The sequence below is a fragment of the Salmo salar genome, chromosome ssa20, assembly GCF_905237065.1.
Source record: "Salmo salar chromosome ssa20, Ssal_v3.1, whole genome shotgun sequence".
NCBI lineage: Eukaryota > Metazoa > Chordata > Actinopteri > Salmoniformes > Salmonidae > Salmo > Salmo salar.
Window position 1 is genome coordinate 60,719,657 of NC_059461.1, and position 18,986 is coordinate 60,738,642.

Consider the following 18,986-nt stretch of genomic DNA (forward strand, 5'->3'; position numbering starts at 1 on the left):
GTTTATGCCTGCCCATACCATAATCCCACCGCCACCATTAGGCACTCGTTTCACAACATTGACATCAGCAAACCACTCGCCCACACGACACCATACATGTGGTCAGCTGATGTGAGGCCGGTTGAATGCACTGCCAAATTCTCTAAAACAAAGTTGGAGGTGGCTTATGGTAGAGAAATGAACATTCAATTCTCTGGCAAAAGCTCTGGTGGACATTCCTGCAGTCAGCATGCCAATTACACGCTCCATCAAAACTTGAGACTTCTGTGGCATTGTGTTGTGTGACAAAACTGCAGATTTTAGAGTGGCCTTTTATTGCCCCCAGCACAAGGTGCACCTGTGTAATGATCATGCTTTTAATCAGCTTCTTGATACAGTTGAAGTCGGAAGTTTACATACACTTTAGCCAAATACATTTAAACTCAGTTTTTCACAATTCCTGACATTTAGTCCTAGTAAAAATTCCCTATCTTAGGTCAGTTAGGATCACCAGTTTATTTTAAGAATGTGAAATGTCAGAATAATAGTACAGAGAATGATTTATTTCAGCTTTTATTTCTTTCATCACATTCCCAGTGGGTCAGAAGTTTACATACACTCAATTAGTATTTGGTAGCATTGCCATTAAATTGTTTAACTTGGGTCAAACGTTTCGGGTAGCCTTCCACAAGCTTCTGACAATAACTTGGGTGAATTTTGGCCCATTCCTTCTGACAGAGCTGATGTAACTGAGTTAGGTTTGTAGGCCTCCTTGCTTGCACACACTTTTCAGCTCTGCCCACAAGTTTTCCATAGGATTGAGGTCAGGGCTTTGTGATGACCACTCCAATACCTTGACTTTGTTGTCCTTAAGCCATTTTGCCATTTGGAAGTATGCTTGGGGTCATTGTTCATTTGGAAGACCCATTTGCGACCAAGCTTTAACTTCCTGACTGATGTTTTAAGATGTTGCTTCAATATATCCACATCATTTTCCATCCTCATGATGCCATCGATTTTGTGACGTGCACCAGTCCCTCCTGCAGCAAAGCATCCCCACAACTTGATGCTGCCACCTCCATGCTTCACGGTTGGGATGGTGTTCTTCGGCTTGCAAGACTCCCCCTTTTTCCTCCAAACTTAATGATGGCCATTATGGCCAAACAGTTCTATTTTTGTTTCATCAGACCAGAGAACGTTTCTCCAAAAAGTATGATCTTTGTCCAAATGTGCAGTTGCAAACCGTAGTCTGGCTTTTTTATGGCGGTTTTGGAGCAGTGCTGAGCGGCCTTTCAGGTTAGCAGTCTTTGCTGAGCGACCTCTCAGGTTATGTCGATATAGGACTCGTATTTACTGTGGCTATAGATACTTTTGTATCTGTTTCCTCCAGCATCTTCACAAGGTCCTTTGCTGTTGTTCTGGGATTGATTTGCATTTTTCGCACTAAAGTACGTTCATCTCTAGGAGACAGAACGCGTCTCCTTCCTGAGCGGTATGACGGCTGTGTGGTCCCATGGTGTTTATACTTGCGTACTATTGTTTGTACAGATGAACGTGGTACCTTCAGGCATTTGGAAATTGCTCCCAAGGATGAACCAGACTTGTGGAGGTCTACAATTCTTTTCAGAGGTCTTGGCTGATTTCTTTAGATTTTCCCATGATGTCAAGCAAAGAGGCACTGAGTTTGAAGGTAGGCCTTGAAATACATCCACAGGTACGTCCCTCCAATTGACTCAAATGATGTCAATTAGCCTATCAGAAGCTTCTAAAGCCATGACATAATTTTCTGGAATGTTCCAAGCTGTTTAAAGGCCCAGTCAACTTAGTGTTTGTAAACTTCTGACCCACTGGAATCGTGATACAGTGAATTATAAGTGAAATAATCTGTGTGTAAACAATTGTTGGAAAAATGACTTGTGTCATGCACAAAGTAGATGTCCTAACCGACTTGCCAAAACTATAGTTTGTTCAACAAGAAATTTGTGGAGTGGTTGAAAAACGAGTTTTAATGACTCCAACCTAAGTGTATGTAAACTTCTGACTTCAACTGTATGCCACACCTGTGATTGGATGATTGGATTGGATTTTCTTGGCAAAGGAGAAATGCTCATTAACAGATATCTAAACAAATTTGGGCACACCATTTGAGAAAAATAAGCTTTTTGTGCTTATGGAACATTTCTGGGAAATTTTATTTCAGCTCATGAAACATGGGACCAACACTTTACATGTTGCATTTATATTTTTGTTCAGTGTCCATCCATTCAAACTGGTACTGGGGACCTTTAGATGAGTCTTGTGAGGCTTGTGGGCGTGGTTCCAAAAGGGTTTTTCGGCTGTCCCCATAGGAAAACCCTTTTGGTTCCAGGTAGAACCCTTTTGGATTCCATGTAGAACCCTCTGTGGAAAGGGTTCAACATGGAACCCAAAAGGGTTCTGCCTAGAACCAAAATGGGTTCTTTAAAGGGTTCTCCTATGGGAACAGTCAAAGAACCCTTTTAGGTTCTAGATAGCACCTTTTTTGTATGAGTGTAGATTAAACAGGCAGATTTTGATGAGGATTTAAAAAAATTATGATTAGATTTCCATGGGCCGCGGAAATTATAGGAGGTTTCATGTAAAATAGAACTTGGTATGTTTAGGGGGACGTTGAAGGAATATTCTCCTAACCCACAGAAAAATGGACACATGAATGTTCTTGCAACGTTCCCATAAAACGTGTCTAGAACATGAATATCTTATATTCTGAGCACATGGCAACCATTTTCTGTGTATGTTTGGTGGGACGTTGATGGAACATTCTCCTAACCCTAAAAAAAACTGAACACATGAATGTTCTTGCAACATCCAATGAATCGTGTTTAGAACATTAATATTGTACATTCTGAGAACATGGTAACCACGTTATGGGCCCTGGTCAAAAGTAGTGCACTATAAAGGGAATAGGGAACCAAATGGGACATATCCCATGTATCCTTATGACACCTCTGCACATGGATGTTTTGTACTCTCGTCCACCCAGCCAGACGTCTCTCTGTAGCAATTGAGCCTGGGGAGAAGGTTAGATGTTTTGTGACTTGTACGAACATGTGACGTGAAGTCCTGTTTAATCTAATTGAATGGGAACAGGACAGGACACCGTAGCTATAAATGACTACAAAGAATTATAAGATATAAAGACGGGGAAATCCAACCTGCAGCTGTTAGCTATATAAAGGGCCTTATCCTGTAGATCATGTCTGAGCGTGTGTGTGCATGTGTGTGTGTGCATGTTCATGGGTGTGTGTGTGTGTGTGTGAGAGAGAGAGAGAGAGAGTGTGTGTCTGTGTGTGTTTGTGCACATTTGTGAGTGTACAGTAAAAGTCTGATTTATCCACTCAGAGAAACCCCGTCTCTACTCTTCATCTCTGTCTTTAGCGGTAATCAGCTCCTACTGTATATATGTATTTAAACTGTAAACAGTACCATATGGGCAGAAAGTTGGCATCAGAGTTAAATTAATTAATTACAAGCAGAGCCCTTCCAGCTCTGTTGGGTTTAAAAGACAAAAACCATAGAATGACACTATCTGACTCCTGAATGGCACCCTACTCTATATATAGTGCACTACTTTTGACCAGAACCCTATGGGCATTGATCAAAGTAGTGCACTCTAAAGGGAAAAGGGTGCTATTTGGGACGTAAGCTAGCTAGACAATTTCATAATCCCACACCTCATGAACCATGACATTACTCGTTAAAGCAGAACAAGGATGCTTCAATTTGTGCATAGCCAGCAGTTCTGTTGAGAGATGAGAACTCACTGACCTTGCTTTATGATATGCCAGTAAATGCCCCAGTGTGTATTCTACTGTTTAAGAAGAAGAAATGACTGAAATGTAAAATGTAAGTTGGAATGCGTCTGTGTGTAGCTGGTGTAGATGAGTCAGGCGCAGGACAGCAGATATGAGTAATATACACAATTTTACTCAACAATAATCACAATACACGTCAAATAAATCCAAGGCCACAATAACAGACCGCAATACAATAAACAATCACTCACAAACAAACATGGGGGAACAGAGGGTTAAATAATGAACAAGTAATTGGGGATTGAAACCAGGTGTGTAAGACAAGGACAAAACAAATGGAAAATGAAAAGTGGATCGGTGATGGCTAGAAGGCCGGTGACGTCGACCGCCGAACGAACAAGGAGAGGGACCGACTCCGGCGGAAGTCGTGACATAAGTAAGCCTTTTCTGAGCCAGAGACAAATGTGAGTCAGCTTGATGTACAAGTACATTCCTTGACAGCAAGCTATTCCACTGTTTTCGGCTGCAGAAATTCTAAACCACGACAACAAATCAGCAAATGCTGAATATACAAATAATAAGGATACATGAAGTAGGCTATAGTAGGAGTTAGATGTCCAGTTTGATGTGGACCAGACCTTACATGGTTGTGAAACTGAAATGTCTAGTGTGGGTTTCAGATCTCTGGAGAAAGCTTTATGCTGTATGAACCCTTCCACTGGGCACACACTGGTTGAATCAACATTCTTTCCCAGTTATTTTAACGAAATTAGACGTTGAATTGACCTTTGTGCCCAGTGAGCTCACCCTGCATGATGCTGAACCTAGATAACTCACTAACTCATGTCTGGATGATGGTAGGGGATTTCGTTTCTTTTCTCTAGAGTAATGGTTTATGAGTAATGGTTGCTCAGTCTGTGGTGGCTTGGAACTTATGTCCAGCTGTGCTTCTTCATCAGTGGTCCCCCTGGGACGCCTACAAACCAGAAAAACATTTCCACATGTTCTGCATGTTCCAGTGGTAGCTGAGTCCATAATGGGACAAGACAGCCTTGTCTAAATCAACAGAGTTTGAGTGGCGCGAGAGGGGGGTTGAGGGCAGGATGGAGTGAGGTTTACAGTGGCTTGTTTCCTTCATAGCAACAGACGATGAGGCTACAGTGTGGTTGGGTGTTCAGGGCTGTCATCCACAGCTCATCCCTCGGACACACATGCACGCAAACGCGCACACACAGAGCTGACAGAAACAGAGCAGATAAAGTCCTGCTGTACGATGAGAAGGGTACGTCCCAAATGGCACCCTATTTTCTATATAATGCACCATTTTGAACATTTTGACCCATAGGGGCCCATAGGGCTCTGGTCAAAAGTATTGCACTATATAGAACAGAGGTATTCAACCCTTACCCTGATTATTAATTGCATCCACCTGGTGTCCCAACTCTAAATCACTTCCTGATTAGAGGGCAACTATGAAAAAACACAGAGTAACTGGCTTTTAGGTCCAGAGTCGAGTTTGAGGGAATAGGGTGCCAATAGGGACACAGATGAGGAGAGAAGTGGTCATGGCTCATGGCTGACTGCCATAGTTGTCTTCTTTTGCACTTAGCCCCTGGAAACACAGAGAAGAAGAGGAGTGGGGAGACGAGCCAGGCATGAGATTACACATGCCCTGATGAGGCACAGTCAGCAAAACCATCTTCACTCTCCCACGCACATACAGGAGAACCAAGACTCCCTCTGGCCTTGCCCCGGGGTTGGAAACTTCCCTCTGTCTGGTGAGCAGCTTTACTTTATACTGGAGATCTCTGTATGTCAGCAGGCCAACCCAATACTACTGTAGTACTGGCATGTGGTCACAGGAGAAAACTGTGCTGTTTCCAAAACACATATCATTACTAATGAGCAGGGCCAGTTTTTTGGTAGTTTTTTGTGGGGGTTTCTATCCAGCATTATCCATTAGCTTTGCTGCAGATAGAAAATGTTAGGACATGTTATTTAATTGAAACACGCTGTCTCCAATCAATCAGTTATTCAATAAATGTCTGATTGTGAGTGTTTGGTGGGGGAATCGCCTAAGCCAGGGAAGCGTAGCTCTACGAATCTTAATTGCACAAAGCCTGTTATTTGTCAGGCAATAGTATTTTTAGATCAGTGATTCAACACCTCCGTTTGCTCGAGCTGATCCTCTCCAACAGACTCGGAAGTTACAGCTTAAAATGGGTCAATTATGAGGCAGTTTAAGGGGACAGTCAATGAAACCAACCATGGAATCCAACACATTAACCATTACACCAAGAGGTTTGGCTTGACAGTCGCTGGACCAGGGTTCGACAAAGCCTATCATTTGGGAGGGAATTCTATTTGTGGATCAGTGATTCTGCACATCACCTTGCTCAAGCTGATCGTCTCCAACAGACTCAGAAGTTGTTGGGGGCAGTTTAAGGTGAGAGTTAATGAAAACAACCATGGAAGTATGTTGTAGCCCCAACCAGGAATCGAACCCAGATCCAACAACGGTTTCATTGACTCTCCCCTTAAACTGCCCCTAATTTACCTATTTTTAGCTACCACTTCTGAGGGGTGGAGGTTTAAAAAAAATAAAGATTACAATGTTCTGTGCCCCCTGGTGGTGGATACTGTGGTTTGATTGATTCCATAGAAAGAATAGACAGACAAACAATCCAATAATTCCTCATCAACATAGATCACATTCTTTGGCTATACTCAGCATCCAAGAACATAGTTACATAGAGCACTTTTCAGCATCCAAGAACATAGAACACTATTCAGCATACACAAACATAGAACACTATTTAGCGTCCAAGAACATAGAACACTATTTAGTGCAGGGGCGGAAATCCCAGGGGGGACGGGGGGGACACGACCCCCCCATCCTGGGAAAAATATGATTTGTCCCCCCCCAATATATCACTGTAAACATAACTCTCATTTAAATAATATTACTAATACGCAATGAAAGCAATTGTGCTGATTATAGACACTTAATAGCTCGTTTTTAAGTTTCAAAAGATTGCGCCCCCCCCACCCTTTGCTCACAATGGTTTGATCCACTGCCAGTTCCTTAGTTGGGGACAGATATGCAGGGACAGACTGGCAGAGACAGGGAGTCTCAGGTAAGTTTGTTGAGTCTTTGTTTGGCAACATTATGAAAGGTTCTCAATTTTTTTGACTAGTAAAATAGGAACATAATTGGAAAATGCCATGGATACCCCCACTCTCAACTTAAACTGGTGACTGAACTAAGATTTGTTAAAGGCAATGGTATTGCTGTTGTGATTAGTTGTGTAGTTTTGGGTACCGGTAGTTAGGAGTACGGCAAACACCTTATTTCTTTGGTTCCTCAATATACATTTACCATATTACAACGTAGGCTATGTGTTACAGCATTACTTTTGGTGTCCCCCTCAGGAATTGCTCTTGAGAAAATTTCATGTAATTGTCCCCTCCAAAGTTGATATCAGATTTTCGCCCCTGATTTAGTGTCCAAGAACAGAGAACACTATTTAGTGTCCAAGAACAGAGAACACTATTTAGTGTCCAAGAACATAGAACACTATTTAGTGTCCAAGAACATAGAACACTATTTAGTGTCCAAGAACATAGAACACTATTTAGTGTCCAAGAACATAGAACACTATTTAGTGTCCAAGAACACAGAACACTATTCAGGGTCCAGGAGCATAGAACACTACTCAGCGTCCAGGAGCATAGAACACTACTCAGCATCCAGGAGCATATAACACTACTCAGCATCCAGGAGCATAGAACACTACTCAGCATCCAGGAGCATAGAACACTACTCAGCATCCAGGAGCATAGAACACTACTCAGCATCCAGGAGCATAGAACACTACTCAGCATCCAGGAGCATAGAACACTACTCAGGATCCAGGAGCATAGAGCACTACTCAGCATCCAGGAGCATAGAACACTACTCAGCATCCAGGAGCATAGAACACTACTCAGCATCCAGGAGCATAGAACACTACTCAGCATCCAGGAGCATAGAACACTACTCAGGATCCAGGAGCATAGAACACTACTCAGGATCCAGGAGCATAGAACACTACTCAGGATCCAGGAGCATAGAGCACTACTCAGGATCCAGGAGCATAGAGCACTACTCAGCATCCAGGAGCATAGAGCACTACTCAGCATCCAGGAGCATAGAGCACTACTCAGGATCCAGGAGCATAGAGCACTACTCAGGATCCAGGAGCATAGAGCACTACTCAGGATCCAGGAGCATAGAACACTACTCAGGATCCAGGAGCATAGAACACTACTCAGGATCCAGGAGCATAGAACACTACTCAGCATCCAGGAGCATAGAGCACTACTCAGGATCCAGGAGCATAGAACACTACTCAGGATCCAGGAGCATAGAACACTACTCAGGATCCAGGAGCATAGAACACTACTCAGGATCCAGGAGCATAGAACACTACTCAGGATCCAGGAGCATAGAACACTACTCAGGATCCAGGAGCATAGAACACTACTCAGGATCCAGGAGCATAGAACACTACTCAGGATCCAGGAGCATAGAACACTACTCAGGATCCAGGAGCATAGAACACTACTCAGGGTCCAAGGGCATAGCTAGCATAGAACACTATTACGATTCAGCATCTAAGAGTGTAAGTGCATCAACATGCAACACAACCTAGCATCAGTGTCCATGCTGTCAAATTGATGATAGGGAACTAGGACGTGACCCGAGTCCAGCATGGATCAGAAAGTCAATAAGAGAGCTGGAACCAAGGGAACCATACTGTTATTTGATTTGATGTATTTTTTTGGTACAACAATCCATACAGTTTAAACAATTGAAAAGTAGAAAGAAATCCTAGAGTACACATGAAAGTACATTGGAAATACACTTTTTTCCAGTGTGGTCCTCAAAATACTATGTGGCTGTGCTGAGTGTCTGTTTCCTGTGAGCAGCACTATGTGGCTAGCAGCAGCACTATGTGGCTAGCAGCAGCACTATGTGGCTAGCAGCAGCACTATGTGGCTAGCAGCAGCACTATGTGAGCAGCAGCAGCACTATGTGGCTAGCAGCAGCACTATGTGGCTAGCAGCAGCACTATGTGGCTAGCAGCAGCACTATGTGAGCAGCAGCAGCACTATGTGAGCAGCAGCAGCACTATGTGAGCAGCAGCAGCACTATGTGAGCAGCAGCAGCACTATGTGGGCAGCAGCAGCAGTATGTGAGCAGCAGCAGCACTATGTGAGCAGCAGCAGCACTATGTGAGCAGCAGCAGCACTATGTGAGCAGCAGCAGCACTATGTGGGCAGCACTATGTGGGCAGCAGCAGCACTATGTGAGCAGCAGCAGTATGTGAGCAGCAGCAGCACCATGTGGGCAGCAGCACCATGTGGGCAGCACCATGTGAGCAGCAGCACTTTGTGAGCAGCAGCAGCAGTATGTGAGCAGCACTACGTGAGCAGCAGCAGCACTATGTGAGCAGCACTATGTGGGAAACTTCTCTGTACTATGTGGGCTCTGTCCTCTCTGTCTGTACTCAGAGAGTTTCCAATGTTTCAACCTCCAACCAGGAAATATGGATGACACATTCCTGCCCTATCAGAGCCAGGATCCAGCAGTGCACCACAGTGGCGTCCCTACGGCGTCCACGCTCACCATACCATAATAACCATCGTAACCAGGACCTTTATAATGCATGTGATTGTGCATTGATGTTTCATGCAAGAGTTGAAGGCTTGCTTGGGTATAATCTTAAATCTTGTTCCTTTGACGTTCATTACTAAACCCTCTGAACTCCTCTGCATCAGAGTAGTCTTTGTTTCCCAACATACACTGGATGAAGAGAGGGTGTTTGATGGTCCGTCATCCTCCTAGATTAATCTTGAGTGCTGTTAATTAAACCTATCCTTCTTAACTGCTCTCCCTCTCAAGTTCAAATTCAGGCATAGTTCCTTTAAAGGTCTCTTTGTTTCTCAACATCCTCCTACGTTAAACATTACTCTGATGTTGGTGACAAAATAAGTCAAAGATAACACAGGCCTTTGTTATCTTCCCTAAAACTCCCTGCTTCGTCCCAAATGGCACCCTATTCCCTATATTGTGTACTACTTTTGGTTCTGGTCAAATGTAGTGCACTATATAGGGAATAGGGTGCCATTTGGGACATATCCTCGAAATTCCTGACTGGTTTTAAAGGGTGATCGTAAATCTACACACATACCCGTTTTAACCTGTACCATAACACATACCCCGTATAGCCCGTACCATAACACATAACCCCGTATAGCCCGTACCATAACACATAACCCGTACCATAACACATACCCCGTACCATAACACATACCCCGTACCATAACACATACCCCGTACCATAACACATACCCCGTACCATAACACATACCCCGTACCATAACACATAACCTGTATAACCCGTACCATAAAACATACCCCGTACCATAACACATACCCCGTACCATAACACATACCCCGTACCATAACACATACCCCGTACCATAACACATACCCCGTACCATAACACATACCCTGTACCATAACACATACCCCGTACCATAACACATACCCCGTACCATAACACATACCCCGTATAACCCGTACCATAACACATACCCTATATAACCCTGTACCATAACACATACCCCCATATAACCCGTGAGGTAACACATACCCTGTTATTTTTTTAAACTATTTTTTTAAACTATGCAAGTCAATTCTTATTTACAATGACGGCCTACCCCGGCCAAACCCGGACATCGCTGGGCCAATTGTGCGCTGGCGTATGGGACTCCCAATCACGGCCGAATGTGATACAGCCTGGATTCAAACCAGGGACTATAGTGACGCCTCTTGCGCTGAGATGCAGTGCCTTAGACCACTGCGCCACGTTTAACCTGTACCATAACACATACCCCGTATAATCCGTACCATAACACATACTCCGTATAATCCGTACCATAACACATGCCCCGTATTAGCCGTACCATAACACATACCCCGTATTAACCGTACCATAACACATACCCCGTATTTTCCGTACCATAACACATACCCCGTATAATCCGTACCATAACACATACCCCGTATAATCCGTACCATAACACATACCCCGTATAATCCGTACCATAACACATACCCCGTATAATCCGTACCATAACACATACCCCGTATAATCCGTACCATAACACATACCCCGTATAATCCGTACCATAACACATACCCCGTATAATCCGTACCATTACACATACCCCGTATTAGCCGTACCATTACACATACCCCGTATTAGCCGTACCATTACACATACCCCGTATTAGCCGTACCATAACACATACCCCGTATTAGCCGTACCATAACACATACCCCGTATTAGCCGTACCATAACACATACCCCGTATTATCCGTACCATAACACATACCCCGTATAATCCGTACCATAACACACACCCCGTATTATCCGTACCATAACACACACCCCGTATAATCCGTACCATAACACATACCCCGTATAGCCCGTACCATAACACATACACCGTAGACCCCGTACCATAACATATAGGCCGTACCATAATACATACCCCGTATAACCCGTACCATAATACATACTGTCACGCCCTGACCTGAGAGCCGTTTTATTTCTCTTTTTGGTTAGGTCAGGGTGTGATGTGGGGTGGGCATTCTATGCATTCTATTTCTTTGTTTTGGCTGAGTATGGTTTCCAATCAGAGGCAGCTGTGTATCGTTGTCTCTGATTGGGAATCATACTTAGGCAGCCTTTTTCCCCACCTGTGTTTGTGGGTACCGTAAATTCTGGACTATAAGCCGTAACTTTTTTCCCACGCTTTGGACTTCGCGGCTTAAACAATGACCCGGCTAATATATGGATTTTTCCCGCTTTCAATTTTTTTTGCTCCAAAAAAACACATTCTGTGACGTGTTCAGTTTTTTGGCGGCATGAAGCTTTCATTTGACCAATGAAATTGCCGAACGGGTTAAGGTCAAACAACTTTTTTGTTTACTGTTTAGATTAAATTGAGCGCTCTCAAACTTCCCATCATTCTGATTACGGTAGTCATTTTGTCACCCTCATCATGGCAAAGACACGGAGAAATGCATATGATGCAGCTTTCAAGTTGAAGGCGATTGATCTGGCTGTTGGAAAATAAAATAGAGCTGCTGCACGGGAGCTGATAAGACGTTGGAAACAGCAGCGTGAGGAATTGACTCAGTGCAAAAAGACAACTAAAGCTTACTGCAAATTTTTTATTTCAAGCCGTGTTTTGTTAAAGCCTATTTATTTTTGTTACAAGCCCGTGTTTCGTTAAAGCCTGTGTAAAGTTCATTTGTTTCAATGTACCGGTAGGCACCTGCGGCTTATAGACATGTGCGGCTTATTTATGTTCAAAATAAAAAAAAACATGTAAATTCAGTGGGTGCGGCTTATATTCAGGTGCGCTTAATAGTCCGGAAATTACGGTAGTTGTTTTCTGTTTTGTATTCGTTACCTGACGGAACTGTTTGGCTTTTCGTTTTTGTTTCTTTGTTCTAGTGTTTCATTATTTAATAAATAATCATGAACACGTACCACGCTGCGCTTTGGTCCACTCTTTCCGACGAAGCCCGTTACACATAACCCCGTATCATAACACATAGCCCGTACCATAACACATAACTCGTATAGCCCGTACCATAACACATAACCCATTTAATCTGTACCATAACACATACCACGTATAATCTGTACCATATTTGACTCTGGAACTGATTCAAATCCTCACGAAAGGCACATAAATCTGTTACATTGACTTCCAAGTGAGGGAATGTGACCCCTGGCTGTGACCCCACTCTCTGAGGGGTTCTCACGGGGGAGTTGGGATACGCAAAAAAACACATTTCCAATTCACACGTGTATTAATACACACTTACTTGTACATGTGTGAAAAAAGACAAATATAAGCACCCACTTAAAAATTATTGTTATTATTATTATTATTGCTATTATTAAGCTCTGCTCTGAGGTTCTATGGTTTCCATGGCACTAGGGAGCATCCAGTGTCCATTTGGACATTTCTGTGTGGTACATGAGACTACATCATTCCTGGGTTCATGTCTGTCCCTAATGGCAACCTATTCTTTGTATAGTGCACTACTTTTGACCAGAAGCCTATGACCCCCTACGGACTCTGGACACGGTGCCATTTGGGACACATCCTCTGTGGTCCACACAGAGGTCCCTATCAAAGCTCTGACCCTAACCTAGCAGTGTCATATTATTCATCTTTCAACCCAGAGGAAAGAATGTGTCCAGGAGGAGCCTAAAAAATAACTAAAAGTCACTTACGCTTTCTTTCCACAGATGGCCCCTTGATACCAGTTACGACACGTGCTGAAGTACTTCTTCTTGGTCCCCATGACCTGCTGCAGAGCGCACACGTTGGGTCTAACGGTCGCCAGGGAAACAGAGGAGACAGATGGTTAAATGAACACAGTTGGAATAGCTAAAGTGTTCTGCATGCAGCATACCATGTAGTAAATACTGTATGTCTGTTTGATTTCTTATCCTTATTTCACTTTCACAGTATATTTCACTTTTGTTATTTCACTTTTCTCAATTTGGTAATATTTGCTTTCATAAAAATGTATCTGACATAGCAAGTTCTTTACATTAATCTGTACCATCCAGAAGGTGAGGTCAGTACAGGTGCATCAAAGCTGGGACCGAGAGATTGAAAAACAGTTTCTATCTCAAGGCCATCAGCCTTTTAAACAGCCATCATTAACATAGAGTGGCTGCTGCCAACATACTGACTCAAATCTCTGGCCACTTTAATAAATGTAATAAATGGGATGTAATAAATGTATCACTAGTCACTTTAAATAACGGCACTTCAATAATGTCTACATATCCTACATTACTCATCTCATATGTATATACTGTATTCTATACCATCTACTGCATCTTGCCTATGCCGCACGGCCATCACTCATCCATATATTTATATGTACATATTCTAATTCATCCCTTTACATTTGTGTGTATAAGGTAGTCGTTGTGAATTTGTTAGATTACCTGTTAGATATTACTGCACTGTCGGAACTAGAAGCACAATAATTTCGCTACACTCGCATTAACATCTGCTAATCGTGTGTATGTGACCAATAACATTTGATTTGATTTTCGCTCTTAAATGTAGTTTAGTGAACTTTAAACCATGATCAATTTATCATTTATGAAATAATCATATTCAGAACTAAAGTCGCCGTAAATTATTATAAAAGCAAAAGTTTGCATTAAAAACAACTTTTGCATTTTGTAGAGACTGTGTATGGATCAGCATAAATCTGTGAATGCAGAGCAAGACCTTCAGATAATAATAACAACAATAATACAAATAATAATACTGCTACTACAACTACTACCAATAATAACCAAAATAATAAACTTACCCCTCTTTTCTTGCCCTGACTTTACTGTGGTAGACTATCTTATCATAAGAAGAGTCCACCATGTCAAAGTTAGACAGGACAAACACAGCAAGGAGAGCTGCAAACAGGATCTTCATGATGATATCCCAGGAAGCTCCTCCAGGTACACAGAAACACTGAGAACTGGGATCTGGCTGGGGAGAGGGAACTTATATAGTAGGAGAGACTCACTAGGCTGGCTGGTTGAGGAACTAAGAGGGAGGAATGCAACACATCAAAGTCAGAGCCACGCCTGGACCACCCAGCACCCCTCCAAGACCATGTTATGCACTCTACACTAATATTGTGTGGTGGACATGCTACTGTACAGGGAAATAGTTGTAGGATGAATGGAAGGTATTGTCATCATTGAGATTTTTATTTAGTAACAATTTTCATACTGATAATTTGCTCTCACTTCAGATTTTGTACTTCAGACTCTGTTGAGATTACGTTTAAGTTAAAGGAAAAATCAAGACAAGATCATACATATGGTATTCACTTATGCTATGGAAAACACATGCCTGTGGAAACCACACTGGCATGTAGAAGCCAGAACATAGATCCACCATTCCTATCTGAAAATAAGTAGCTAGACAGAGAGGTATCCTGTTCTAGTCAGACAAAGTCCAGACAGACATGGTACCATATTGCAGCATTAGCCACCTCTGTGAACAGGCAGGCACCACTGGAGGCTGTAAGTCATTTTTATTCAGAACAAAGCTGGCCTCCAGATTTAGAAAGCCACAAATACACTCCAGATGGACTTAAAGGAGCTATGTCCTCCAGTGCTAGTCACTGATCTGTATATCAATGCCCAGTTATTAAACCACACAAACAAAACTCACACTCAGAGGTAGGAGTGAGAAATGGATTCTGTCAGAAGTAAGTTTGTGTTTAGCCCCACCTAGGGGACTGAGGGGAGTGTGACAGAGGAGCCTATGACTATTGGAGAGGAGAGGAGAGGAGAGAGTTCAGAGTATGGCTGTAAATACCAGAGCCATATGAACTCTTTAATACACTAAAGATGTTAGGGAGGGAGGCCTCGCTCAGCCTGTCTGTCTACACGTCAGAGGAACAAACAGTGCCACTAACACAAGCCAGTCTCACACATCCAAAGAGCCTTTAAAAAATTGAATTCAGAATTTAACAAACTCAATTGTCGTGGGAGGAAATTTGAGAAATTCCCAGTGATGCATTATGGACATAAAAAAAATCACCCTTCTAAAAACGTTTTTGTGTAAGAGAGATCCCTCATACCAGTGTTTGTGGTTGATATAGGTCAGTTATCACTTAACTTCTAACAGAAAGGAATAAGATAATTTATTTCTATGATCTGTTGATTGTTCGCATGTGTTTGAAATATCATTTTTAAAATGTGTGAGCTGTGCAACCTTACTGTACCTTTGGAAATGGGGCAATCGAATCAAATTATTTCACAGAGCTATTTGAAGAGTTGAGTCTGCACCAAACAAAACCAACTAACAAGTCAATCATTGTTTTGAGCTGCTCCACATGCGCTATGAGAGAGAGATATGCGAGTTTGGCAGGACCATAGAGATAACCCTACCGTCAGGGAGGGCAGTGTCTCTCTCTCTGGTTAGATGAACAGAACACACCTACTGTTCACTAGATTCTGCACAAACAGCAGAAACTACACAGTACACAGTATACACACCAGAAACTACACAGTACACACACCAGAAACTACACAGTACACAGTATACACACCAGAAACTACACAGTACACAGTATACACACCAGACACTACACAGTGCACGTCCCCTGAACCCTAACACTCACAGTTTATGACGCATACGGTGGAGAATGCAGGCAGTTCTTTACAGCCCATAGTCCACAGCCAGGGTTTCCCAACGCCAGTCGCTGTCATTGTCAAGCCAAACATCCCACCACATCCATGGTGATTTGATACAGTTTATAATCCAGTTAAACAATCTACAATCAATTCACTCTACAATCCATAATTATTATTTCGATTGGCCAGAGTTACCAGGCAATCTCCCGGAGCAGCATGTCCCTGTTAGATGAGAGAATAATGACAGTGTTTTTACACCCAGACTGGTCAACACATTTAACACATGCAGTGTGACTTTTCCCTGTAAAGGCCAGCAGACTGATGGAACACTGAGTGACTGGGGAGAAGAGCAGCAGGAAAGATGGGCTGTCTGACTCTGAAATGGTAACCTATTCCCTATAAAGTGCACTAATTTTGACCACAGCCCATAGTGCAACGGGGCAACGCGGGTTTGAGTCCCGGCTCTGCCGTCTGTCTGTGCCTTTAAATCCTTTATGTCTATCTCCCCAACTGTACCCATCTATTCTATCATTAAAAAAAATATGTTTTAAATATGTCAGAGGATCGGGGGACAAATAGTACAAAAAAAAGGAAAAAAAAAGAAATCTCAGCCAAGAGAGGGTTCCTCTGTGTGACCTTAACTAGTCAGAAGTAGCAGTGAAGTACCTTCATTATAGACTTGCCTAGTTAAATAAAGGTTAAAGAAAAAAATAAAAAGATTCTTCCAATTCATGTTACCATGGAGACAGAGCTCTAATGAGTAGATGGGACACTCCAGCAGATCTGTAGGTGTGAAGCTGAGAATATCCATGGAAGTGCAAAAAGCTGAATGAGGAACAGTGATATGTATGTGAGAAACCCTCACTGTCTATTGAAAGGATGGTGATACTGACTTCAAATCATTTATGTTAAAAACATGTTTATTGATTCATGTTGTATAGCCCTCTGGAGCTTGAATGAATGCCAAAAATAATATACAATAAAAATACTGGCAACATTAGCACTCCCTCAGAAATTATACATATCTAATCAATTTACATAATCAGAATATAATTCAATATTTCATATGTGAATGCAGTACTGTCATTAAGGTTAACAATGGGATGCTGAGAGTCCCAGTATATTAACTTAAAGAGCAAATCTGGGATTCTAAAAAAAACAGTGGTAACCCCGCCAATTGTTTTAATAAAAAGCTGAGGGATGGGCCTAAAGAAAAAAAAAAACCCTCATAAACAGATCTATAAAAAGCCACCCAAAATATGCACAAATGGATGTACCAATCTCAGATTTCCCCTTTAAGGTTAACAATGGCATGCTGGGAGCTGAGTTAGTACGCAGTGTTACTGTCAGTACTGAGTATAGCATCATATGGTAAGAACATGGGGAATTCCTCACAAAAGCTAAGCGCTAAGGAACTGGATTTCACAAGCTAAGCCATGTCAACATTCAGTTGTAGGGGAGAGTGGGGTAAGTTGAGCCATTTTTTTTTTTTTTTCATTCAGTATCACTCCGTCAAGGGAAATATAATATTATTTCTAACAAAGATATCTACATATATTTCAGGATGTTGTGTATCCCTGGAAATAATCAGAATTCCAGTAAACAGTATTTTTAAAAACATAGCTTGTACCAAAAAAGTTGTCTCTTTGCACAACTTACCCAGAGTACGGGGTAAGTTGAACCATGGGACAGGGTAAGTTAAGCCACCTTCAAATTTCTGTACTGAATGAAATATTAACACTAACTTTTTAAAACCATGTCTAACTTTAACACAATTACAATCACTTTTTTTGTCTTTAAATAAGTTTAAGCATCTTTTAACACCACTCTCCCCTACATGTACAGTATAGCATCTCTTGTGGGATTTCACTTGCAAGAACATGTTGCTTCTAAAGGTCTTACTCGCTTGCATAGAAAAACAATCTTCTTTAGGCCCTACTTCTGGTCTTTTGGTGGTAGTGGAGCCCAATCCTGGATTTCCAGCTGCAGTGGCAGACAGGGCATGTGGAGGCTTGGTTGGAGGGGGGCAGGAGTAGCCCTGCGAACATCAGGAGAGCATCTCCGAAGAGAGGGGATCATGCTCTGCTTCAGTATGTCACAGTATATGTTGGCATTCATGGTTCCCTCAATGAACTGTAGCTCCCCAGTGCCGGCAGCACTCATGCAGCCCCAGACCATGACACTCCCACCACCATGCTTGACTGTAGGCAAGACACACTTGTCTTTGTACTCCTCACCTTGTTGCCGCCACACATGCTTGACACCATCTGAACCAAATAAGTTTATCTTGGTCTCATCAAACCACAGGACATGGTTCCAGTAATCCATGTCCTTAGTCTGCTTGTCTTCAGCAAACTGTTTGCGGGCTTTCTTGTGCATCATCTTTAGAAGAGGCTTCCTTCTGGGATGACAGCCATGCAGACCAATTTGATACAGTGTGCGACGTATGGTCTGAGCACTGACAGGCTGACCCCCCACCCCTTCAACCTCTGCAGCAATGCTGGCAGCACTCATACGTCTATTTCCCAAAGACAACCTCTGGATATGACGCTGAGCACATGCACTCAACTTCTTTGGTTGACCATGGCGGGGCCTGTTCTGAGTGGAACCTGTCCTGTTAAACCACTGTATGGTCTTGGCCACTGTGCTGCAGCTCAGTTTCAGGGCTTGGCAATCTTCATATAGCCCAGGCCATCTTTATGTAGAGCTACAATTCTCCTTTTCAGATCCTCAGAGAGTTCTTTGCCATGAGGTGCCATGTTGAACTTCCAGTGACCAGTCAGTGTGAGGGAGTGTGACAGCGATGACACCAAATTTAACACACCTGCTCCCCATTCACACCTGAGAACTTGTAACACTAACGAGTCACATGACACCAGGGAGGGAAAATGGCTAATTGGGCCCA

General features: G+C 42.6%; 1 protein-coding gene across 4 annotated transcripts in view; it reads right to left on the reverse strand.

Moving 5' to 3' along the window:
* Window positions 1–14,552, reverse strand: part of LOC106581008 (periostin) — a 39,315-nt gene extending 24,763 nt beyond the window's left edge. For all 4 annotated transcript variants that reach the window (XM_045703717.1, XM_014162658.2, XM_014162660.2 and 1 more), the window contains exons 1-2: window positions 14,248–14,552; window positions 13,142–13,240 (exon numbers count right to left, since the gene is read on the reverse strand). In XM_045703717.1, the coding sequence (XP_045559673.1) occupies window positions 13,142–13,240; window positions 14,248–14,363 (215 nt within the window). In that variant the 5' untranslated portion in view covers window positions 14,364–14,552. The remainder of the gene's footprint in view (window positions 1–13,141; window positions 13,241–14,247) is intronic.
* Between the last annotated feature and the right edge of the window lie 4,434 nt (window positions 14,553–18,986).